Source organism: Phocoena phocoena, chromosome 20 (genome assembly GCF_963924675.1).
Source record: "Phocoena phocoena chromosome 20, mPhoPho1.1, whole genome shotgun sequence".
Taxonomy (NCBI): domain Eukaryota; kingdom Metazoa; phylum Chordata; class Mammalia; order Artiodactyla; family Phocoenidae; genus Phocoena; species Phocoena phocoena.
This window is the reverse complement of record NC_089238.1, coordinates 11,339,995-11,364,359: the sequence shown is the minus strand read 5'-3', so window position 1 is coordinate 11,364,359 and position 24,365 is coordinate 11,339,995. Positions and strand designations below refer to the sequence as shown.

The window sequence follows — 24,365 nt, the reverse complement described above, 5'->3', positions numbered from 1 at the left end:
AGCCCAGGGTAGGGGGAACTGAGTGAGAGAGAGAGTGAGACAGACTGAGCAAGATTGAGACACGCGGGCCGCCACTGGCCTCTGAGTGGGAAAGGCAAGTGCGAGAGATAAAGGCCTCCAAGAGAAAAAAGAAACAAACCAAAGATTTAACCATTTAAAAAAAAAAAACCCACAGACAACTCCGCTACCTTTTTATATGTTGGAAAAAAAAGTGAAAAAAATTAAAAAATAAAAATTAAAAAAAATACACAAAAACTCCAAGCCGCAGTTCCTTCATGCGGTTTGAACTTTGACCTCAGCAGTCTCCAAAGCAAGACGACGAGAAAGGTGAACAAGAAAAAGAAAAAATAATGTATATTTTTAAGTATTTGTCCTTGAGATGTTAACTCCTTGTTAAACAAACACAAAAAGGAGAGAAAAATCCAGAGAGAATTGTTGCTGGGACGGAGACAACTATTTACTATGTCTGTGACCCCTCCCCTCTGCCTCACCCTCCTCTCCTCTTCCCTTTCCTCTATCCCTGCTGCCCCTCCCCCAGCCTGTCCCCCAAGCCCAGGGGCTCAGTATTTATTTATTTATATAATTGCAGGGTGACTGGGGTCCTCTCTCGACAACTTGTAGAGAGGTCCTTTGAATCATGGTAGGGTGGGGAAGGGGCAAGGAGTCTTTGGGGAAAAGCAGGGGCCTGATCTTCGGTCAGTTCCTCTCTGCTAGCTCTGGCTTCTTATCCCACTGCTGCCACCATCTCCTCCCAAATCCAAGGCTGCACTAGGGCAAGGTGACGATCCCACCTTGTAAAGATCCGATTGGCTTGGCCCTTTTTGGGGTGGGTGTCTCTCACCTACTCATTTGAAAGACCAGGTTGGAATGGGGATGGGAAGAGGTGGCAAGTAGTGAGTAAGGGAGACCAAGAAGTGGCATCTGGAAATTGAGTAGGCCCTGGAGGAGACCTGCCTCTCCTCCATTCTCAACAAGTTAGCCCCCCTTTCAGTTCTGTTTGACCCCTGTGTTGGTAGCCCCTCCCTTCCCATCCTGTACCCCCTCCCTGTCTCTTCTCGTGGTAGCGGGTTAGCGTTTCAGTGTTCTTAACTCCAATCTGCTTGTTCATTGTACAATGTGCTTCTTTTAAGGCCCCATTTTTGTAACTTGAGTGTGTCATTCATCTGAACAACATCAAAAAATAAAAAATTAAAAACTGTACAGAGAGAAATACAGCCTCTTCTCCCTTGGTCTCCTCTCTGTCTTGGGAAAGGTGGCGGGGAAATCAGGGTATGGGGTGGGTGTGTGCGTGCTGTGGAGGGGAGGGCTTTACTTCTGTTCAGGGAATGTTCAGAAGTAAGACCTGAGCAATTTTTTTTTCACCAATTAAAAAAACAAGCCTCGGGGCTTCCCTGGTGGTGCAGTGGTTAAGAATCCACCTGCCAATGCAGGGGACACAGGTTCGAGCCCTGGTCCGGGAAGATCCCACATGCCGCGGAGAAACTAAGCCCATGCGCCACAACTACTGAGCCTCCGCTCTAGAGCCCGTGAGCCACAACTACTGAGCCTGTGCTCTAGAGCCCATGCTCTGCAGCAAGAGAAGCCACCACAATGAGAAGCCCGCGCACCCCAACGAAGAGTAGCCCCTGCTCTCCGCAACTAGAGAAAGCCTGCACACAGCAATGAAGACCCAATGCAGCCAAAAAAAAAAAGAAAAGAAAAAAACAAGCCTTGGAACTTAGAACGAATTCAAATTCCTGAATTTAAATCTCAGTTCTGCCGTTTTATATGACCTTCAACACGTGAACTTGTGTCCACATCTGTAACACAGAGACAATATGTAGCCTGTGGGGTTGTAAGAATTAAATGAGATGGTGTAGGTGCTTAGGACAGATCTCCAGCACGCTGGCTTCAATAAATGAGAACTATGAGAAATGCAGGAAACAAGTGAGTAGTTCCCTACCTCCATCCACAGAGGACTAACAAGACCCTTTACAAAGAGTTGACTTTGAAGTTGTCTGGTGGTACAAGATACACACCTGACTTCTTTTTCAGAACGACATTAGGTCTCTCACTCACTCAAATTTTTGTGCTCATCTCGACTAAGTCATTTGGCAGGAACAACCGTTCCACAGGCCAGACCACGGGCTGATCCCCAGGACCTCACTGCTGAAAATCTGAAATGGTGTGTTTTCTCACTGCTGTCAGGTCTTCTTGTCACTGTTCCATGCTCTAACGTATGCCTGGCACACAGGTGCTGGGATTCTGCAAATTCAATAGTGAGGGATAGGGGAACAGGAGAAAGGAAACAAGTAGGAGAGGGTTTGATCATTTCGAAAGAGAAAATATATTAGTACAGCACCGTTTTGGCAAGAGAGAAAAAAAAAAAAACTACTTCTCCAACTCTCAAGCCAAGTCAGTAGGGATGGGGCAGTGGGATGTTGGGCTGGAGGTTCAGAGTAGTACCCCGAGGAAGGTCATTTGTTCCAGCCCCCTGACTGTAGGGGGTGCAGTCAGAACCATACAGACCCAAAAGGTCTTTGGCACCCAGGCCAGCCTGTGACAAGCACAGATGCCACACCTGAGAGCACTCTGGAGCTGAACTAGGCATCCACCTGTAGCCTCGTAAACGTGCTCAACTGCTCTACATGGTCTCCCCTGTACAGTCATACTTGGGCCTCATATCGTCAAGAACATATTGTCACTAGAGGACCACTGTTCTGTCCCCTTGACAGTTCTGCTTAAGCAGCTTCCACATCCAACTAAAACCAAGCAATGCAAGGTTCTTTTTAGTGGGGTCTGCAAGTCACCTGCATCCGAATTGCTGTGTTCAAAACACAGATGCCTAGGTCTCACCAAGACATGCTTGCTGGATCCAAATCTCTGGGGAAATTGCCTAACACACATTAAAGTTCAAGAACCTTTGCCTGTCCAATGCAAATCCCAGCATCCAAGAAGGGTTTGATTAGTGCGATCTTTTTTAGGAGAGTGGTCTAACTGAGGACCACGGAAGTTTCAGTAGGGTGACGGTGAACAATGGCTTGTTCATAAACATGTTTGCACACACACACTTTTCTCAGGGTGGGAGTCTAAAGTTTTCATTAAAGGCTCTAAAAAGGAACCACAATAGAGGAAGGGTGATCCCCTCCACTGTCACCCAGCTGCTTCTCTGCTGAAAGCATCTTTATCTTGGGGTCAACCAGGGTTGACCCTCAGGGTTTTTTCCTCCATTCCTGTCCCTTGATTCAGCCTGATTTTTATCTGGTTTTGCAAAGATAAATCCTCCAATTGTTCTAAGCAACAGCTTAGGTGTTACAGCTCTTCCTGAAAGGAGGCAGTCTGAGAATGAATCTTCACCTGTGGATTAAGGGGCTCTGGCATGCTGGGCTAAGATGGCCCGAGTCCTTTCTGCAGGGTATGAGGTTACTGAAAGATGGTGCCCACGATCAACACACTCTGGTCGAAAACAACTGCTTAACATATTAAGCGCTCTACTTCATTAGGAGCTGTCGAGATATCAAAAGGCTGAGTGCTTTACCTTTTTAAAAGTGAAGAGAAGCATAAGCTCCAGTGCCCACAGAGGGCTACAGGATTGCTGAAGGGAGTCGAGAGTAATGGAGAGGCTGAGTGGGCAGCTCTCAGGCCTCCCTTTCCCCTCGTTTCAATGCAAACAGCTTCCCTTTACCTCTCATTTACTAGGGTTCCGATAAGAATTCTAACAAAAAGACTACAGTAACCTTGCGGGGGGGTTATTTTTCTTGGAGTGTGGCTCTTAAGAGAAAAGACTAGCATAGGAGCCGAGCATTTCCACCAGGCACACATTCACCATCTCCTCTCTCCACTGCCCTCCCCCAAGTATGGAGAAGGCAGAAGAGTGTAGAGGGATGCGTACAGGTGATTAAACCAAATCAAACTACACTGAAATTCAAGCTCTGCCCTATCTGGTTTGAATGACCTTGGGCAAGTCACTTCACCGCTTTTGACTTCAGATTCCTTTCCTACGAAACGTTCTCTTCACGGGATCAGTGTGAAGATCATTCCCAAAAATGTAGGAAAATACTTGAGACAAATTGGGCATTCAAACATCAGTCAACTACCCCAACCACCCCTCTCCCCACAACCAACATCCGTGGGCTGAGCCAGAGGCCAACTCCAGGTGGGTGTCAGAGCACCTCCCCTTGTGAGGCTTCCTACCCCCAGAGGCTGTTACTCAGAATCTTCTCCAATCCCACAGCTGGATCTTGTCCCAGAAGCCACCTCCTCTACTGCCCCGGAGATCGTGCCCTTCCGAGACCTGCATTCGCCTTCAGGGATGCATAGTGAGAAAATCAGATGGCCTTGGAGGAGACGGCTCACGTCAGGCCAGAGAGAAGGGGACAGGGGTGGTGAGAACCTAAAGATTTTCCTAAATGTTCCTGCCACCAGCAGAAACAGCTTCAGGCTTTTCTACGGGGCTGTGGGGACCTCTAGTGGCAAGAGAACCATGCTGGCCCCATCTACTACCACAGTGAAGTCCCTGCTCCCTGAAAGCCATGCCCATGGACTCTAGGTCCTCCTTAGTTTCCGTTTACTGAGCTCCACTACTTGCCAGGCCCTGTTCTAGGCACTGGGAATGCAGCCATGAAAAGTCAGACCCAAGAACCTGGGGCTCACAGCTCCCAAATTCCACCACCCCACACGGCCAGGCCATACAAAAGCACATAAATGTCCAACTCAGTCTTTATTGACCATTTCACCTTGGGGCCAACAGGTGTGTGTGTGGGCGGGGGCACCTTTATGCACGTCAAGGACCCTAGAGCACCCCCCTCAGAAGAAAGAATAAATCCAGTTACAGAACTTACATGGCAGTTGAGAGGGGGAAAAGGGGCACAGTATGTACAGAGACTTAAGGGGATGGTAAAGTTCTTCAGCAAGAGGGCATGGTGGTGCTGAAGAGGGACATGAGGCAGGGTCAGCCACTGATCTGGACCCCCTCAGCCTCAGCCAGAGGGTAGATCTCAATGGCCTCCACCAGGGGCAGGGCTTCCACTGCAGTCTCCATCACAGCCAGGCCGACCGCAGCCTCTGCCTCTGCCAGCTGCTGCCGCACAGCTGCCTGATGCTGCTGCTGGTGGGTCTTGCGGTGCTTCCATAGGTTGGAGAAGGAGCGGTAGCTCTTGCCACAATCGGGGCAGGAGTAGGGCCGCTCGCCCGTGTGAATGCGGCGATGTTCTGCCAGGCGCATGGAGATGGCAAAGGCTTTACCACACACTTCACAGGCGAAGGGCCGCTCACCTGTGTGCAGGCGGCGGTGGTCCTTCAGGTGGGTACTCTGACGGAAGGCCTTGCCACAGTCTGGACACGGGTATGGCCGCTCGCCTGTGTGGATGCGCCGGTGTACCTGCAGTGACGTTTCCGTGCTGAACAGCTTCTTGCACTCGCTGCACTCCAGGCCACGGCGTCGGGCAGGGGCCGCAGGGGCTGCAGGTGCCATGCCTCCAAGGGTCGTTGGGGAGGCCACTGGTGTGCGAGCAGCCCGTGGGGCCCGAGGGGCCGGAGGCTCCTTAGCCAGGACCTCCCCAGGCCCAGCAGCTGCGTGGGCTGCCTCGTGGGCCTGCAGCCGAGCAGCGGAGCCCACTTTCTTGCCACAGGTGCCACACTCGAAGCGCCGCGGGGCCTGGGCAGCGGCAGCTGCACAGCGGTGCTCATGCAGCCGCAGCGAGGAAGGGAAGGCAGCACCACAGGACGAGCAGCGGTGGGGCTGGCGCCCGGCATGGGCCACAAGCTGGTGAACCTCCAGCAGCCGTCGCAGCAAGAAGGAGCGGGGGCACTCGCGACACTTGTAGGGGTACTCGCCAGTGTGGTGGTAGCGGTGCATGAGCAGGCGGTAGGGGCGGTGAAAACGCACTCCGCACTCCTGGCAGCGGTAGGGGAAGTGCTGGGCATGCACCAGGCGGTGCTGCCTCAGGGTGGAGCTCTGTGTGAAAGCCTTGCCGCAGTCCCCACACCGGTAGGGCCGCTCCCCTGTGTGTGTGAGCCGGTGGCGGGCCAGGTTGGCGGGTGAGTTGAAAGGCTTGGAGCAGTCTGGGCAGGGGAAGGGCCGTTCACCTGTGTGTGTGCGCAGGTGGTTACGCACGTGAGACTTCTTCTTGAACATCTTGCCGCAGATGCTACACTTATGGCGCCGTTCCAGCCGGTGCACAAAACGCTGGTGCCGTGTCAGTTGCAACGCCTTGCCAAATTCACGGCTGCACAGGAGGCAGCGGTAGGTGCCTGGGGCAGCAGGCCCTGCTGGGCTCTCCTCAGCAGCGGGGGGCTCCGGGGCCTCTGGCTCTCCAGTCTCTGCTGGGGCTGGCTCAGGGACGCCAATGACAGGCTCCTCCGGTGGGACTGGTGTTGTGGGCAGAGGGACACCCCCAACCCCATGGGTACGCCGGTGATAAAGGAACTTGGTGAGGTTGACAAAGGTCTTTCCACATGGACACGAATGCAGAGGATTTGGGGTGTGGGCTCGCCGGTGGGCCAGGAGGAGGGCCTCTGTGCCAAAGGCCAGGCCACAGTCCACACACAGGAAATGAGACTCGCTGCTGTGGTCTCCGAGGTGCTGGTCCAGACTGGAAGGGCTGGGGAAGACACGACTGCACAGGGGGCACTTAAAGACACCCTCCCGGTGGCTCCGCAGGTGCTGCTGCAGCTGGTGAGGTGAGAGAAAGAGCTGGTCACAGGCTGAGCAGAAGAGCTCCTGGGTGGCTGCCCCGCCCGGCTCTCCACTGTTGTTCCTCCGTGCCCTGCGCCCCCGGCGATCGCGTCCAATGGCTTCACCGTTGCGCAGCTCATAACTGTGGTCAGAGGATGGCAGGGGGTCAGGCTGAGACACAGGCACCTCTGCAGGTGATGGGGTCAGAGTCTCCTGCTGCAAGGCAGGCTCCTCAGACTCTGGGGCGGGAGCCGGGAAGTGGGTGGCCTGATGCTCCAGGAAGTCGCCTGGCAGCTGGAAGAGCTGCGAGCACTCAGAACACTTGTAGAGGAGCAGCTCCACCTCAGTCACCACCTCGGTGGTGGCAGCGGCAGAGGGGACAGCTGCCCCTTCCCCACCCTCTTCCGCCTTGCGGTATGAGTGCTCCACAGCCACGCGGGCCTGGCCCACGGGGGACCCCAGGACAACTGGGGACCCCAGGACAACTGGAGCCGGAGGCTTGGTGGGAGTGGCCCTGAGGTGCGTCTGCCGGTGGTTCAGCCAGAGCTCCTGGCTGGCGAAGAGAGCCTTGCAATCCACACACTCATAGTGGATGGTACTGGCGCTCAGGGGGGGCGCCTTGGGTGGTGGCTCAGCTGGCGCTGCCTCCTGGGGCGCCATCATCTTCAGGTGTAGCTCCTGGTGCTCCAGAAGCTGGCTGGGCGACATCAGCAGCTGCCCACACTCCAGGCACTGGTACTGGCTCTCCTGCACTAGGGTCTGATAGAGGCCCGTGCCAGAAGCTGCCTCTGTGGCCACAGTGACTCCAGGGTCGGCCACACCCACCAGCTCAAAGTGCTGCTGGGGCACGTGGGAGTTCTGATGCATGAGCACCTCCTCCAGGGATCCATACAGCTGGTTGCACTCAGAGCAGACATAGCGGTGCTCAATGTATAGGACTGTTTCCTCTGACTCCTCAGTCATGACGGCGGCAAGACCCTGGGCTGGGAGAAGTGGGGACAAATTGTATCTAAGCCACTGCTTCCTCAGTCCTTCCCAGGGAAAATTCTTTCCCTTTATCATTTCCCTACCAAAATCCTAGATCAGTTTCCCCACCTAACTTCTTGCTTCCATATTTCCACTCCCTAACAATCCTTCCTCTCCTGAACACACGAGAGCACCAAGCACAAAACCTTCCCCGCAGTCCGTTCCCAGTGAATCTGCCCAAATCTCACCTCTGCATCAACTAGCATTAAACTCTACCTACCAGATCCTTGCAACCTGTCCAATCTCTCATTTTCATGCCTCACAGCTGGCCCAAAGCCCCAACCCATCACACAGGACCCTCTCCAGTCAGATTTCCTTCCACTGACTCTTCTTACCAACATACTACCCCATCCCTACCCCCAACTGCCGGGGAGAGTCCTCACACAGGCCCAAACCACCCACTGTTCAGAGCTTCACTCCTCCTCTGCTCCCACCCCCAGGTTCTCTATCTCTTTTTACACCCTGACCACTCAAACTGCCCCAGGGCCCTGCCACTTTCGGCACCCTCTCATGGTGCAACCCTCCTCCTTTGTACACAGCTTGTCACCCGCTAACTTTCTCCCTTTGGTGCCCAGGTCCTCACATCAATAAACTTTTCTCACATTGGCCTAACCCATCTCCACACGCAGACCTTTTCCAAACCTTAACCACTTCCCCGTGATCCCCAGATCCCCCTCTTCAAATTATTTAACTCCCTCTACAAATCAAGGCCCACTCCCACAACCCTAAGGGCCTATCCAGGACACCCAAACCCATCTTCACAAAAGCCTAATCCTTTCTTCACATTCAGACCCTTCCCACCACCCTAACTCATGTTTCCAGGGCACCCAGACACCCTTCACATTAATCACCTACCTCTTCTGTGCACTGAGACATCATCTACAATTCTCTCTGGGGTACCCAGACCCCCTCTTCATACTGATTTAAACCCTCCTTCTTTATAGACAACCACCCTAGGCCATTCAGCGATTCCCAGAACCTCTCTTCACATATTCTTCTTTGCAAAAAAGACCCCTCCCACCCTAACCCATTCTTGGGACAGACTCCCCCCACCTCACATTATGAGCCTAACCTTTTCTTCTTTGCAAAAAGACCCCTTTCCTCCCCACCCCAACCCATTCTAGGGATGCCCAGATACCATTCTTCGTATCAACCTAAACCCCTCTTATTTGCAAAAAGACCCAACCCCACCCTAACCCATTCCAGGGATGCTCAGACCCTCTCTTCATATCAAAATTCCTCTTTTCCACAAAAAGATCCCACAAATACCCTATTACAATCCAAGGATATACAGACTATACTTCATAATGGCTTAAACTCCTTTCCCACATACCCCTCCCACTGTCCAAATCTCATTAAGAATACCGTGAAACCCCCTCTTAGGCAAAACCCCTCCAACCACCACCCTAACCCTGATAGATAGCCAGACCCCTCTTCCTCACACCCAGGGCCCTCTGACCATCCTACTACCCTGTGGCTACCCAGACCTCCACAGCTTAACACACAGATCTCTCTCACCACCCTAACCCCCTCCAGGGATCCCCAATTCCTACTCTTCACCTTGACCTAATTCCTAGTACTTTTCAGAAAGACCATTTCTCCTCAAGTTATTCTAGGGATCCCCAGACGCCAGTTTCACATAACATAAAACATAACCCTTCTTTGCACAGAGACCCCTCTCAACCCATTCCAAGGGTACCCAACGCGCCCCCCCCACAGTGGTTTAACTCTTCACATTAATGTAACCCCATTCTTCACACCGGGACCTCTCCCTCAGCTCTAAATCTCCCCTCTAGGCACATCCATTTCCTGATATCTTTTCACACCAAGACCCCTCTCACTGGCCTAACTCTCCAGGAATAACTAGAGTTTCTCTTTACGGTAACTTAACCACCTCTGTTCTCACGGCCTAAACCCCTGGGCACCCTATGCCCTCTAACCGTCCACCCTCCTTCGGTCCTGGACTGTCCCAGCGCCCAGCCCTTTGCCGCGTACTCCCAGGAGCCTTGGAGACCCTCCCGGGGGCAGCTCTAACGCCTCCCTTACCACCCAGGTCCCTGCCAGCCCCCAGCCCAAGCCCCGTCCCTCCTCGCCCTTCCCAGGACTCTGGCCCCTTTCCCACCCGACACCCAGGCCCGGCCCCCGCCCAGCTTCCCGCGCGCCCCGCGGGCCGTTGGTACCGCTCCGCCCTCATCTCCCGGCGCGCGCCCCCCTCCGGCCCTCAGTGCGCAGGCGAGGTGACGAGTGGAGATCGCGGGGGGAGGGTGGGGAGCCCGGCCGGCCCTTCACACGCCCGCCCGCACTTACCCGCCTCAGCCGTCTCGCACCCCCCGGGCCCGGGCCCGGGCAGCAGCTCCCCTCGCGCGGCCACCCTAGCGCTACGCCCTCTCTAGCTCCCGCCGTCTCCTCTCGCCTGCTCCGCAGCCTCGCTCTCGCCCCCAATCACCCTCAGGAACGCCCCTCCCACCTTCCTCGTCGGCCGCCGTGCCGATGGCGAATGAGCCCAATCATCGCCCGTCTGGCCCCTGCCGTTCTGCCAATCGACGCTCACGTCTCCGAGCCCTGGGCCAATAATATGTGACGTTTGGATCCCCCGCAGCGCCCAACCAATCCTCCAGCGACGTTCTCTCACCGGCCGGCCCCCGGGTTGATGGTGCCCGCCCCCTTACGCCCCCTGAAGGATCTTCCTCCTCCACCTCCTCAGCGATTCCGTTTGAAGGCTCTAGAGGGGAGGACAGCGCGGTGACGTCAGACGGCGGAGCGCTGCTTCGGGCGCCATGTTGGGGTTGCCGGTCGGGAGGTGCCTCGGGGTCGAGGGGTAAAGTGGGGGAAATTGAGGCACCCGATACTCGGAGGGCGGAGGCGGGGGGACTCGAGGCGCAGGAATCCCAGAGGAAAGAAAGGGGAGAGTGAAGCACAGTCAACGCGAAGGGGAGACGGGAAACTATAGCACCAATTGCAGGGAGAGAAAGAGGGGAAATCAAGGCTCCAGACTCACTTCATTAGAAAGAAGGGAATAGGGACTTCCCTGGTGGCGCAGTGGTTAAGAATCTGCCGGCCAATGCAGGGGACACAGGTACGAGGCCTGGACGGGGAACGTCCCGCATTGCCGCCGAGCAACTAAACCCATGCGCCACAACTACCGAGCCTGCGCTCTAGAGCCCGTGAGCCACCACTGCTGTAGCCCGTGAGCCACAACTACTGAAGCCCGGCCGCCTAGAGCCTGTGCTCTACAACAAGGGAAGCCACTGCAGTGAGAAGCCCGGGCACCGCAACGGAGAGTAGCCCCCGCTCGCTGCAACTAGAGAAAGCCTGGGAGCGGCAACAACAACAAGAAAACCAACATAGCCAAAAATAATTAATTAAATTTTTAAAAAAGAGGAATAAAGGCAGCAAGAAGGAAGGGAAGAAAAACCGAGGGACTCTTGAGGGAGGGGGAGAAGAAATGTCGGAGGAAAAACAAGGAGAGGAGGAATCTGAGGGAACAATGAAAACCTGAAGCATAAGGGAGGAAATGGGAAATGGAGGAGAAAACATAAAATCGGGGACGGGCAGTTTCATTTGTTTTGTTTTCTATTCGTGATTATTTAATAACCGGCTACAATATGCCAGGTCAAGGTTAATCTTTGTAGGGGTAGAGAAGGAACAAGAAAAGTCTGTGCCCTCGTGGAGTTTACATTTTAGTGAGGGTAGAAAATACCAGGTACAAAAATAAATGTAGACAGCCAGTGACAGTGTTGTAAAGAAAATACAGCAGGTAGGCAGAGGGTGTGGAATGAACTTGGGTGGGCCTCTCTCTGAGGTCACTGAGGAATGACAGGAAGGAGCTAGCCAGTAAACTACTGATGGAAAGTATCCAGATGGATCATCATTTTTCCCCAAGCTCCCCTCAACCCAGGCCCTGGTCCAAGAGAATCTCAAAGGAAACCAAGTCCAGGACAGTGTCTCTTTATTATCAAGGCTTTCAGAGCCAGGACAGACAGGACAGAGGAAGTTGCAATGGGGATCTCGAGGGCCCCTTCTCTCCCTGCCATGGTACCCACAGGCTTTCTCTAGCCAAGGGCAGAGGTCTGAATCCCTGCCTATTGGGAAACCTAGTCCCTGCCCCACCTCCCTTACCCAAGTGTCACTAAGGTCTCAGGCCAATCCCAACCCCAGGGCTGAGCCAGTGGGTGTGACAGTGCCCAGTCCTCAGACAGCTCACGCAGTTTCCTTTGAATAAACAGGGAATGTAGGGGGTAGATGACCTGAAGGACAACCAGGGTGAGAACCTGAAGAAAGTGACCCTGTAATGTCTGGATTATATTCTCCTTTCTTCTAGGGTGCCCCCCTTCCAGGCTGATGCCCCCAAAGCTCAGGGAAGCTGGAGTACCTATATGTTCAAGGAGCTCTGGCCATTCCTACTCAGCGTCCCCTTCTGGCCCTTAGAGCCTTGGGAGCAAGTTGCCCCAGCACTGTTATGTTTCCAGTGCTACTTCCCAAGGACAGGAGCTGCAAGAGATTCACTTGTTCTAACCGCCACCCCCCCCATTTCTCAGATGAGTAAACTGAGTCTAGAGGAATTGGTCATTTACTTTCCTAAGGCCAAAAAGCTCCGAGGGGACCCCAAACACTGAGTCAGACCTAGGTCTGACTCTTCAGCCACTCTTGCTATATGCTTCGATTGGATTCTAACTGGGTATCCTAACTTTCTACTAGATTATACTCTAACTCCAGACCCATGTAATTAAACCAGGCTGCCTGGATTGGAATCCTGGCCCTGCCACTTCTTAGCGGTTGTCTTGGGCAAGTCAACTCCTCTGTGCCTCAGCTTCCTCACTTGCAGGATAATAGCCCCTGTCTTGTGTGGTTGTGAGGCACAGAGTAAAAGCTATGTAAGAGTTAAGTGCTGGAGAGGGTGCGGAGAAAAGGGAACCCTCCTACACTGTTGGTGGGAATGTAAATTGGTGTAGCCACTATGGAAAACAGTATGGAGGTTCCTCAAAAAAAAAAACTAAAACTAGAGTTGCTTTATGATCCAGCAATCCCACTCCTGGGCATATATCCAGACAAAACTATAATTTGGGAATATACACGCACCCCTATGTTCATAGCAACACTATGTACAGTAACCAAGACATGGAAACAACCTAAATGTCCATCAAATGATGAATGAATACAGAAGATGTGGTTCATATGCACAATGGAATAGTACTCAGCCATAAAGAAGAATGAAATAATGCCATGTGCAGCAACACGGATGGACCTTGAGATTATCGTACTACGTGAAGTAAGTCAGAAAGAGAAAGCCAAATACCATATGATATCACTTATATGTGGAATCTAAAATACGACACAAATGAAGATACCTACGAAACAAACAGACTCACTGGTATAGACAACAGACTTGTGGTTGCCAAGGAGGTGAGGTGGGGGAGGGAAGGATTGAGAGTTTGGGATTAGCAGATGAAAACTATTATATGTATGATGGATTAAACAACAAAGTGCAAAACAACAACAACGAAGTGCTACCGTATAGCACAGGGAACTATACTCAATATCCTGTGATAAACCATAATGAAAAAGAATATATATGTATAACTGAATCACGTAAATCAACTATACTTCAGTAAGATTTTTTTAATTAAAAAAAATTTTTTTAATCTATGTAAGAGTTTTTTTTTTTTTTTTTTTTTTTGTGGCCTCTCCCGTTGCAGAGCACAGGCTCCGGACATACAGGCTCAGCGGCCATGGCTCACGGGCCCAGCCGCTCCACGGCATGTGGGATCTTCCCAGATCGGGGCACAAACCCACGTCCCCTGCATCGGCAGGTGGACTCTCAACCACTGCGCCACCAGGGAAGCCCAAGGGTTATTTTTATTAGGATCTCAAGGAGCCTAGTAATAATAGCTAATGTGTCTTGAGTGTGTTATGACTTGCTAAGTATTATGCTCAGTGCTTTCCATGCATCATCCAGTTTAATCCTCTCAATAACCCTGGGAGGGAGGAACTATTGCTCTCACTTTGCAAAGAAACTGAGGCTCAGAGAAATTAAATAACTTGTCCATCATTAGGAAGAGACAGAGCCAGGATTGTAACCCAGGAGTTGACTCCAAGGTCTATACTCTTGGCTCCCAGGCTCTACTGCCTGACAGGTGGGACGTCCAGAGTGGCATGCTAAATGGATGAATGCAAGAAGTAAAGGAAAGAAGTTGGTGGTAACCAGTGAGCGCTAAAGCTAGTAATCTGGATTTTCCCTCAGGATGAAATCACCAGGGGCAGGAACCAGATAACCTGGAAGCTAGACTCAGCCTTTGACAGGCTCCATGCCCTGGGGCAGAGTCTCCCTCCTGTCCACTTGAAAATGGAAGGGTCAGGCTTGATTTATCAGGCCCCTTTCTGCTGCGACCTTCTGCTTGTATTTCCCAATTTATCTGGATTGATGAGGTCCCTTCACTTCAGATGATACAGGAGTAAGCTGAGGCCTGCGTCAGTTTTTCTGGAGATGGTGGCACAGGACTAGGACTTCTGGGACAGGTTCAATCTAGGATAGGCATTCTACGCTGGGGTCCCTGCATAAGCAAAGGCCTAGAGGCCAGGGCGAGTCTGCGCTTTCAGAGCGAGCTGGAGCTGAGGGTGGGTGTTGGGGGCCCCTTAAGTAGGGCAAGGAGGTATATGTAAAGTCGGTGGGCCTTCAGGGTCAGATGTATATGTCAGAAGCATGTGGGGGATGCAGGGGGCCTCCCATGCCAGGCCGATGTGAGAGTTGCCACGTGCAGAGTGTATGCGCTCGAGGCATGCGGTCACGTGTGCTGGGGGCTGCACGTGAGTGTCTCAGTGTCTCCTCCCCATCACGAGCATTGGGGGTGGTGGTGAGTCATGGACTCAGCCTTCAGCGCCAACTGTCATGTTCCTTCCCCCCAAATTTCACCCCCCACCCAGCCATGCACCACCCACCCCCACTCCAAGATCTGTATCTCTGCTTCTCTCTTCCATCCCCCTGCCCTGCTCAGCTCTCTCCAAGAGGGAGGGAGTCTTCCACTTCTGCTGGCTCTGCCCTCCAGCTCCCTGCCCTTTCCCACTGACTATGCTTGGGTGAATCTTCTCCCCACCCACTCAGGTCCCCAGGATTTCTTTCTGCATGATGGAGAACTCTCATACTCACCACCCATCCCTTCACCTCCATGGGGGCTATTTCTATTTCTGGGGGCTTCTCCCTTTTCTCCATGGGCCGGCTGCTCCTGCCTCAGTGGGTCTTTTGTGTCCACATTCTGCCTTTGTGGGTTTTCTGGTGTCTGTGGGCCTCCCTCCATTTCCGTGACCCTCGCCCACTTTTCTTGGCCCTCCTCCTTGTCTCTGTAATATGCATCCTTGTTCCAATGTCTGTGGTCCTCTCCTCCTGTCCATGGTCTTCTCCTGTCACCATGGACCACTCCCCATGCCTGAGGAGTGCTTTCTGTTCCTGTGGGCCTCTCTCCATCTTCCTGGGGGCTCTCTGAGTCCATGAGCTGCCCCCTGTCCCCATCTTCATGGGGGGCTCTCTGAGTCCACGAGCTGCCCTTGTCTCCGAGGTCCTTAGCTTGTCTCTGTGGTCTGCTCCCTGGTCTAGATGACCCTTTCTTTGCTCTGGGCTTTTCCCTGTCCTTGTCCTTGGTCCACCTCTGTGGCTCTTGATGGCTGTCTTGCTGTTTCTCTGCATTTTTCTTCATCTCTGTAGCCCTGTCCCCCAGCTCCATGGCCTTCTCCCCAGGTCTCCCTGCCTCTCAGCTGTGTCTCTGTGGACTCCTGTGCCCAAGGGCTGCCTGGGCAGGGTGGTGGCATGGTGTGGTGGAGGAGGTGGCGGCGGGTGGGCCCTCTGTCCAATGCAGCGCCTTCCCCTCATCAGCATTCTCCTCTCCGGGGGCCCCCCAGCTCGGACCAATACGGGCTCCCCCTCCCCTGACTCCCATCGCTCCATCTCTCTCTCTCTCTCTCTCTCTCTCTCTCTCTCTGACTGCCTGCCTCTCTCCTGCCCACCCTCCTCCCCGTCTCCCTCCCTCCCCGTCTCCCTCCCTCCCTCCCTCATCTCTCTCCCCCCCTCCCTCATCTCTCTCCCCCCCGCCCCCCTGCGCTCCAGGACCCAGCGCGGGCGGCAGGCGGGCAGGCAGGCGGCGGCCTCGGAGGGGAGAAGGAGAAGTGGTGGTGGTGGCCGCGACTGCGGTGGCAACCAGCAGCAGGAAGGCAGGCCCAGCTGGGGACCCGGAGCCGGAGGCTGCTTCTCACAGGGAACCAGGGGTCCATGACCAGGCCCTCCTGCTGAGGCCCTGCGCTGGGTGCCCCCGGGACACCCCCCCACACCCCCCCCCCGCGCCGTCCTCCTTCTCCCTCTTCCACCTGCTTCTCTCCATCCTCCCCTCCCTCCTCCTCTCCCTCCTCCCTATCTCTCCACCTCTCCGGTCCTCTCATCACTCTTTGGGTCTCCCAGCACCCCGTCCTCCCCAGGCCCTCCACTCCTCTGCCTCTCCCCGCCCCCAGCATGCTTTCCCGTGGGGGCTGAGGGCTTGAGGTCCACAGGCCCTAGCCTCTTCCAGGGCAGGGCCGGCGCTCCAGGGGGGAGGGGGGAAGGGGTGGCCCCCTCCCCCCCACCAAGCCCTCCCCTCCCCCACTTCTCCCGATGGCCAGCTTCCTTGTCTCCACCCAGTCCTCGCCCCCCGTGGCCCCCCCAGGCCGGCCTGGCTAGGGGAGGGGGCGGGGGCCCTTGCCTGGGCCGGCTTCCCCCTCCCCCGGCTCTGCCTGTGCCCCCTCCCTTTCGTTTTCACCTTCCTCCCTCCTTCCCCTCCATTTGCTCCTTCCCCCTCTCCTCTCTCCCCTTCCCTCCTCCATTTTCTCCTTTCCCCTTCCTCCCCTCCCCGGCCCGCCCTCTCCTCTTCCACCTGTCCTTCCTCCCTGCACCCCGGGAGCACCCCCATTTTGGGTTAGTTGGGGGCCACTGCCGGAGGTGGGGGAGGGGGCCCTGTGGACTGCCCTCTCCCCCCGCCCCAGCCACACCGCCCAGCGTCAGAGCATCTCCTCCTTGTCGTTCCTCGGGCCTCGAGGGAGCCCAGCCCTCCGTCCCACCAGGATCCGTGAGTGTCTGCAGGATGGGGGTTGGGCTGGGGCCGGGCCTGGGTCCTGGAAGGCTGGGCTCACTGCGACCTGGTGGGGGGCCCCGCATTCCCCTGCTCCCCGGAACGGCAGATACCCTCCCCCACCAAGGGCCTGCCCTGCGCCCTCCATCTCCCAGCCTTCCTTCCCCTTGGCCTTTCCTCACCCCTTCTTCTGGGTACAGAGCTCATCTTGCCTCCCAGCCCCCAGCTGCTGGGCTCCTGAGGGGCTGGCTGGCTCTTACTTGCGGTCTCACTCCCTCTCCGGGACTCCTGGCTGGTCTCCGCCCCTGCTTGCTCCAGCCTCGGCCCCGCGGTGACCGGCTCTGCTCTCTCACTCTGTTTCAGTCTCTCTTCTTTCCTCTGAGCCTCATCCTCTCTGCCTGCCATGCGTCCCATCCCAGCCGGTCTCTATCGCCTGCAAATGTCTTTCCATTTTGGAATCTCCATTTCATATGTCTCTTGGGCCTCGCTCTGGCTCTGTCCAACTTGTTTCTCCTTACTGCTAGCCCAGCCCTTTCTCGGTGTGTCTCTGCTGATCTCTATCTCCGTCTCCCTCTCCTCCCTCTGTCTCTTGAAACTCCCCTGTCTCTCCTCTCTCTCTTTTGGGAGGATCCCATGCCCGGTCTAGCCCTCTCTCCACTGCCCTCTGTCCCCTGTTTGCTTTGCCTGTGCCTCTGCTCCCCTGTCTGCGTCTCTAACTCTGGGCTCGGAGGCTGTCTTCCTCCTCTTACTTTTCTGTTTTCTTCCCCGGATCCACTCCTCGTCCTGTCTCCTCCATCCCTCACTCCTTTAGCAACTGCCCCCCTCCATGGTCCACTTTGTCTTTTCTGTGGTGAGCTCCCCCCCACCCGCATTCTCTCTTCCCACTTCTCCGTTCCCCTGCCAGGCCTTTGGTTCCCATTCCTTCCCTCCCTTTGGGGCTTGCAGGCTCTGGGAATGACCGCCCCTTCCAAGGTGCTCTGAGTGATGCACCTCTGTGTGGACCTGCCCCCCTTAGGTGGGTGCTTGTCCTGTCTCCTGCCTGTGTCCCTCCAGGTCACTCACTCTTCCTCCCTCAGTTTCCCTCCCTGACTCTCACTTCTCGTCTCTCCTTGTTTGGGAGTCTGTCTCTATCTTGTGTCTGTCCCACTTGCCCCTTCCTCTTCTCTAGAGAAACTGTGTGGCTCACACACCTTTTCTCTCTGTCTCTTTCCGACTAGCCCTCCTTCTTTTCAGAGTTTTGCAATTTCTCTTCTCCCCACGGTTCCTGTACCTGTTAGTTGTTTTGCCTCACCTCATTTGCCCTCTCCCCTTTGTGATATCTCTCACTTGCCCACTTGTCTGTCTTCCTACCCTGGCAGGGCCCTTTCCGCTCACTCAGCTGCTGTGTTTCCATCTTTGTCTGGCTTTGCCTAAGTACCTGGGCCTGTGAGACTCGGGCCTGATTCCCTGCCCCTCCTCTCTCACGCTCTCTGTCTTGTCTCTGTCCCCTTTGGTGTCTCACTTGTAGGTGATGTGTGTGTGTCCTTCTCTCTCATTTAGCCCCAGTTACTTACTTTTGGTCTGTCTGTTTTTCTGTCTGTGCCTTCCTGTACCTCAGTGTCCATCTGCTGCCCCCAGCCCTGTCCCTGGACTGTGTCTTTCGGCTTCCACTCGTGTCTGCCACCTGTGGGTCCCTGCCCTTCTGGCTCCTGTCTCATTCTCGGTCTTTCTATCTATCCTCTAGTCTCTGCTCCCTGATTTGCCCCCAGAAGCCCCTGGCGTCTCAGGATGACCCCCTCACTCCAGCCTCTCTCCTAGCCCCGCCCTCCACATCCCTCCCCCTGTGAATTCTCCTTCCAGCTTCTCCCTGCTTCCCTTGCTCCTCCACCCTTGACAGGCCTTCACCTTAGATGCCGATTACAGTCCACAGGCCCCAGGCTGTCCAGCAGGCCCTCCCATCCCCAGCCTGTCTTTCCCAGAGGTCCCGCGCGAGAGAGGGATCTGCTCGAGGTCACCTGGGAGTCGGTGGCAGAGCAGGGACTGAGGGCGGGGTCTCTTGTGGCCCTGGCCTAGGTTTTCTGGCTTCAAGGGATGATCTGAATTTTGCATTGTGCCTCTGTCTCCATTAGCAAGTTTCATTCTACCATCTCACCACCTTGAGCCCTCCTTCTGTGGGCATGAGTGGGGTGCGGGGAGTCCCCCCAGGCTCACTTCACAGCATTCTAGGCCTCTCAGTAACCCCCTCCCATGGAAACCCAAGTGTCCCTTCCCTTGGGGGCATGGCCCTTGGCCAGGGGGCACCATGCATCTGGCCAAACTCATCCCTGCCCAGTGGTCACGCTGCGGAAGCCCAGGGCACTTGGAGCAGTGTGGGGAGCAGAGACTCACTGTCTGCCCCTAGTCTTCAGCTCCCTGGTGTGGGGTGCGGGGGCACAGTTTGGCACCCGCTTCTGCAGGCAGTGCACCCCTTGCCTTACTCAGTCTTCCCATCCAGGTCTCTGGTGGCATCTCCAGTGGGTTTGTGGCCTCTCCATTCTGTCTTCCTGTTCTATTCTGTGTCCCTCCTGTGTCTTGACTTCCCTCTCTTCTGCCTGCCTGTGCTCTTCCTCTCCCTGCCCTGCCCTTTCTCTCTCCATCTCCGTGTCTCACTGTCTTCCTATCTCTTCCCTCTTTCTCTTTCCTAGTCCTGTCCTCATCTTCCTGTAACTCTCCTCTGTTTCTCTCCATTGCTATCCCCATTCTCTTGTCTTCATATCAGCTTTCTGTTCCCTTATATTTTGGCCTATTTTCCCTTTCTCCTTTCCTGAGTCTCTTGGTATCCCTCCCACCTCTGGCCTCTCTTCCTCCTTCTGTCTCTCTGCTTCCCCCCTTCCCTCTCTTTACCCTTCATTTTTCCTTTTTTCTTTTTTAGTCCCTTAGGTGCCTCGGGTCTGACCATCTGACTCCATCTGTGTGCCTCCATGTGTCTTTCTCTTCCCAAGTTTCCTAACTCCTGGATACTCTCCCCTCCAGACCCCAGATGTCCAGGCCTCTCTCCCTGTGGGATTGTGGGAACCAGGGATGTCAGGAAGGTGGCAAGTGAGGCCTGGGATGGGGTTGCCTAGCAACCACTGCATCCTCTCCAGCCGGTTTCTGTTGCCTAGTAACAGCTGCCTGCCCAGAGACAGGGGCGGAATTGGGTGGGGGGTGGCACTTCCTGGTCTCCTCCTGGGGTGGAGATGGTTCCTGGAATTCGCTCTTACCTGAGATCCTTTTCATGCCTGCCTCCCATTTTGGTGGCTCTAGCAGTGTTTCTCCCACTCAGTGCCTGCGTGCTGTGGGCTTGTCCCTGCTAGCGCTCCTCTGATTCTCAGCTCCCCCTACAGCGATGCCTTCAGTCTCGTCAGCTCTAATGAGGGCAGGGCCCTTCAGAGCTCAGCAACAGTGTCCCAGGCTCTGTGGTCACCACCCCATCCAGCAGTCCCCAGAGGGGCTTAGAGGCCCCCATATCAGCAATCTCCCCGTGGGCTGGGGGTCTCCCTGCAGGTGGCGAGTGGGGGCCGCGGCAGCTGCGTCCCCATGAGGAAGGAGGAAGATGCCGGCTGAGCTGCTGCTGCTGCTGATTGTCGCCTTTGCCAGCCCCAGCTGCCAGGTGCTCTCATCACTGCGCATGGGTGAGGCCCTACAGCGCCCCAGCTGGCCCCTGCCTCCTCACAGACCCTCCCGGAGCCCTCCCTGGGGCTCTTTTCTGGACCTGCCAGCCCCTCACGACCCAGGGATCTGGGCCTCGGCCCAGCAGCCCCCGGCTCCTTCCTCCCCCGGACCTAGGAGTCCAGATCCCGGCTCTCTCCAACCTCAGATCAGGGAGTCTGGAGCCCTGACCCCACCTCCAGCCTCCCTCAGAGCCAAGGAATCCAGGAGCCCAGCCCTTCCTCCCTCAGGACCCAGGAGTATGGTCCCCAACTCCTGTGTCCCCTCAGCTGCCATCCTGGACGACCAGACAGTGTGTGGCCGCGGTGAACGTCTGGCCCTGGCCCTGGCCCGGGAGCAGATCAACGGGATCATCGAGGTCCCAGCCAAGGCCCGCGTGGAAGTAGACATCTTTGAGCTGCAGCGGGACAGCCAGTACGAGACCACGGACACCAGTGAGCAGGGCCACAGGGGCCGTGGGGTGAGGCAGGGCAGGCTGGTGGCCCTCCGTCTGTTCCTCGGCCCTGGCCGCCTCAGCTTGCCGTGTTCTCTTCTAGTTCCATCTGCCCCTTCCTTCCTGTCTGCACTGCCCTCTTCTTCCCAGAGATGGTGCTGCTGGGCCTGGGGCGGTGGGGAGAGCATCAGCCCCTGTGCTGCCCTGGAGGAGCTGAGGGCCTCGTTTGAAAGAGAAGCTTCACAGCTGGCTGGGGACACTTAGCCCCCAGAGCTAAGTAATGAGGGGCCCAGGCAGCGAGGCCAGGGTGCCTCAGGGGCAGGGACAGCGAAGGTGTTCTGGAGAAGACTGAACTGAAGCTGAGCTCTGAAAGATGAGCAGGATATAGAGGGAGAGGTGTTGCTCGAGGTATGCCCCGTGGAACACAACCAGCCCTATAGTAGGGGTGCATGAGTCTGTTGAATACTCACAGACTGAGCAAATGTCCCTTGAATAGACGTGCTGGGGACATTAGACCTTCGGGAGATGCTGCCTTCAAAGGTGTTTTAGACAGATTTCTTTCCTGCAGGCCTTTATCAGAGCCTTTGTTATGTTCATGTGTGTTTCAGATCACTGAGAGGGAGAATGGGGTCCAATGTTTCCTGGACTTTTTTGACTGGTGTAGCACAGAACACAATGAGAGGCCGGGTTGGAGGGTATGGAGGGAGATGGTATTCCAGGCATGTGCCTGTAGTCTGGAGCTGGGGCAGAGGGGAGGGCTGAGTATTTGGAGCCAAGCAACTCGATGTGGGGTTGCACCCATCCTGAACACCTGGACTCAGGACGTGTTTGGGGGGATCGTGAGAGACTTCTGGACTGGAGTGTGACTCGGCAGTGGGAGGTGAGGCTGGGCAGATTGACAGGCCAGCTCGAGGAGGTCTACAGGTCAGGTTGAAAGACGCTACCTTCACCTACAGGCAGTGGGGAGTCGTTGATGGGTTTGGAACAGGGAGCTGGTGAAAGTGGAGTCTGGAAGCTAGATTTGGGTAGCTGGCGAGGAGACTGGTGCATGCCTGAGTTGACAGCCCTAAAGTAGGACAGGGGAGGAGGGGTCGAAGAGAAGCGGACAGATATGAGAAAATTTGGGGACAAATAGAGACAGGATTTGGTGACTAATTGGCCATTAGGAGGAAGATTGAAGGCGAGGACCATTTCCAGGTATTTGGTGTGTGTAAATGGTGGGACCCTCACCAACATGGAAGACACAGAAGGAATAAGTTTGGAGGAAGATGAAACGTTTAGTTACGGTGCTCTTAGTTGGATGGCAGAAACCCAGCTCAGGCTGCCTTAAGGAAAAAAGAGAACTTATCAGCTCATGTCACTAAAAGGCCTAAAGATTAATTTCAGGCTTGGTTGAATCCAGGTACCCAAATGATATCCCAGGATTGTTTCAGGCAAGGCTTAATACAGGCACTCAAATGATGTTCCAGGAACGTCTGTGTCTTCATCTCTGGGTCCTACTTTCCTCTAAATTGGCTTCATTTTCAGGAAGGCCCTCCCCAGCTGGTGGCAAGATGGCCTCAACTGCTCAAAACTTTGCATCTCACCAGTTTAGCAAACCCAGTGATAATTTTAGCAGAGGACCTGGGGAAGGCTCTCAGTGGCCTAGTTTGAGCCTGTCCCCATCTCTGAACCGATCCCTGTGGCCAGCACAATGTGGTTCTTTGATCCTGGGTCAGGTACCAATCAATTCTGGGAACCATGTGATTACCTCAGGAAAAGTTAGGGTTCTGCCGTGGGGATGGGCACTGGACAGGTAAAAACCAAGGCTTCCGTCCACCTCCCAGTCTTGAGATGCACACATGTTTAAGGAGAAAGAAAATGGAAGAAAGAGGAGCGAGGAAATGCAGCAGAGGAATGGTGTTTGGGGTGTAGAGTGTAGAGGGGACCTTGGCTGTGGGTTCAGGGTAGAGGGGTTGTTGGATGCACCTTAGGTTGCACCTTAGTTCAAAAGCTTAAGAGAGACAAAGGCTGAGAAACCAGGCACTAGATTTGCAGCCAGAAGGAGGTCCTTGGTGTATCCTCTTCATTTCTTCCTTTGTCTCTCTCTTGGTCTGCCGGCCCTCTGTTGCCATGTCTCCCTGCCTCCCTCTGTCTCGTGCCCCCTCCTTTTGTCTCCTGCGGTGGGCTGGGTCAGGGACTGGGCTTCTGGGTCCCCAGGTGGTGGAGGAGGGTCAGGCAGCTCCATGTGGAGTGTCGGGTTCTCTCCTGGGCCAAGGCAGTTCCCTGAGGGCGGGGACAGAGAGGAGGAAGAGGGTCCCTGAATCTGCGGTCTCTTCCCACCCCTCACAGTGTGTCAGATCCTGCCCAAGGGGGTCGTGTCTGTCCTGGGGCCCTCCTCCAGCCCTGCGTCGGCCTCCACCGTGAGCCATATCTGTGGGGAGAAGGAGGTGAGGTGGGAACGCGGGGTTGGCGGCGGGGCGGTCCCTGGAGGCGAGGGCTGGGGAGGGGGGAGCAGGATGGAAGCAAAGGTCCTTCTCTGTTCAGATCCCCCACGTCAAGGTGGGTCCCGAGGAGATGCCCCGCCTTCAGTACCTTCGCTTCGCGTCTGTCAGCCTGTACCCCAGTAACGAGGACGTCAGCCTGGCGGTCTCCCGGATCCTCAAGTCCTTCAACTACCCCTCGGCCAGCCTCATCTGCGCCAAGGCCGAGTGTGAGGGAGGAGAACTGTTTTTTATTTTATTTTATTTTTTTGGACGCGCCGCCCGGCCTGTGGGATCCTAGTTTCCCCGACCGGGGATTGAACCCAGGTCCTTGGCAGTGAGAGCGCAGAGTCCTAACAACCGGACTGCCAGGGAAGTCCCACGAGGGAGGAGAACTGGATGCCTTGTTTTCTATTTCCCCAAACTCCCCTTCCCAAGACATCTAGTCTCCCACAGTCATGAATGCCCCCTGATTTTAGGGCCCGGGGAATCCAGACACAGGCTCTCCTAGTCTCCACCATCCCTTCCCCTTTAGGAACCCAGACCTCTGGTTCCACAGGCCACCCCCTCCCCACCCACTCCTGCCCCCAAAGAGACTCTTTAGTCCGCAGATAGTGACTGAGCACGTGCTCGGAGCAGGGCCCCTGCTAGGTCCCAGTGATTTCGCAGTGAACAGCGCTAGGCGTGGTCCCTGGCTTCCCGGAGCTCTGGGGCCACTGGGGGACGCCGTGGTCGAGCAGTTGTGATGCGGAGTGTTGCGAGCTCTCAGGAGTTAAGCAGGGGTGATCCAACCCTAGTCTAGGAGGTTCAGAGCCTGCCTCCCAGAGAAAGGGACCTCTAAGATGGACCTGCAAGGTAGGGAGGAGGTGAGGTGGGAGAGAAGAGAGGGAGTATGTACAAAGCAGAGGGCAGGGCAGGGCAGAGGCGAGGCCCTGGGAGGTTCAGAGATGCTCCCAGCATGGGAGCAATGAAGTAGGACCCGGGAACGGGGCATGATCACTGAGGGCCTTTTGTTTTTTCCTGAAGACGATGGG

General features: G+C 55.3%; 2 protein-coding genes across 2 annotated transcripts in view; one reads left to right on the top strand and one right to left on the bottom strand.

Moving 5' to 3' along the window:
- Window positions 1-4,680: 4,680 nt before the first annotated feature.
- Window positions 4,681-10,125, bottom strand: ZNF574 (zinc finger protein 574). The gene is made up of 2 exons (XM_065899111.1): window positions 9,989-10,125; window positions 4,681-7,638 (listed from the first exon to the last, which is right to left on the bottom strand). The coding sequence occupies exon 2, from the start codon at window positions 7,616-7,618 to the stop codon at window positions 4,931-4,933; it is 2,688 nt and encodes an 895-aa protein (XP_065755183.1). The 5' UTR covers window positions 7,619-7,638; window positions 9,989-10,125; the 3' UTR covers window positions 4,681-4,930.
- Window positions 10,126-20,320: 10,195 nt separating this feature from the next.
- Window positions 20,321-24,365, top strand: part of GRIK5 (glutamate ionotropic receptor kainate type subunit 5) — a 47,438-nt gene continuing 43,393 nt past the window's right edge. The window contains exons 1-4 of the mRNA XM_065899158.1: window positions 20,321-20,399; window positions 20,706-20,870; window positions 23,201-23,298; window positions 23,396-23,561. Coding sequence (XP_065755230.1) covers window positions 20,321-20,399; window positions 20,706-20,870; window positions 23,201-23,298; window positions 23,396-23,561 — 508 coding nt within the window. The remainder of the gene's footprint in view (window positions 20,400-20,705; window positions 20,871-23,200; window positions 23,299-23,395; window positions 23,562-24,365) is intronic.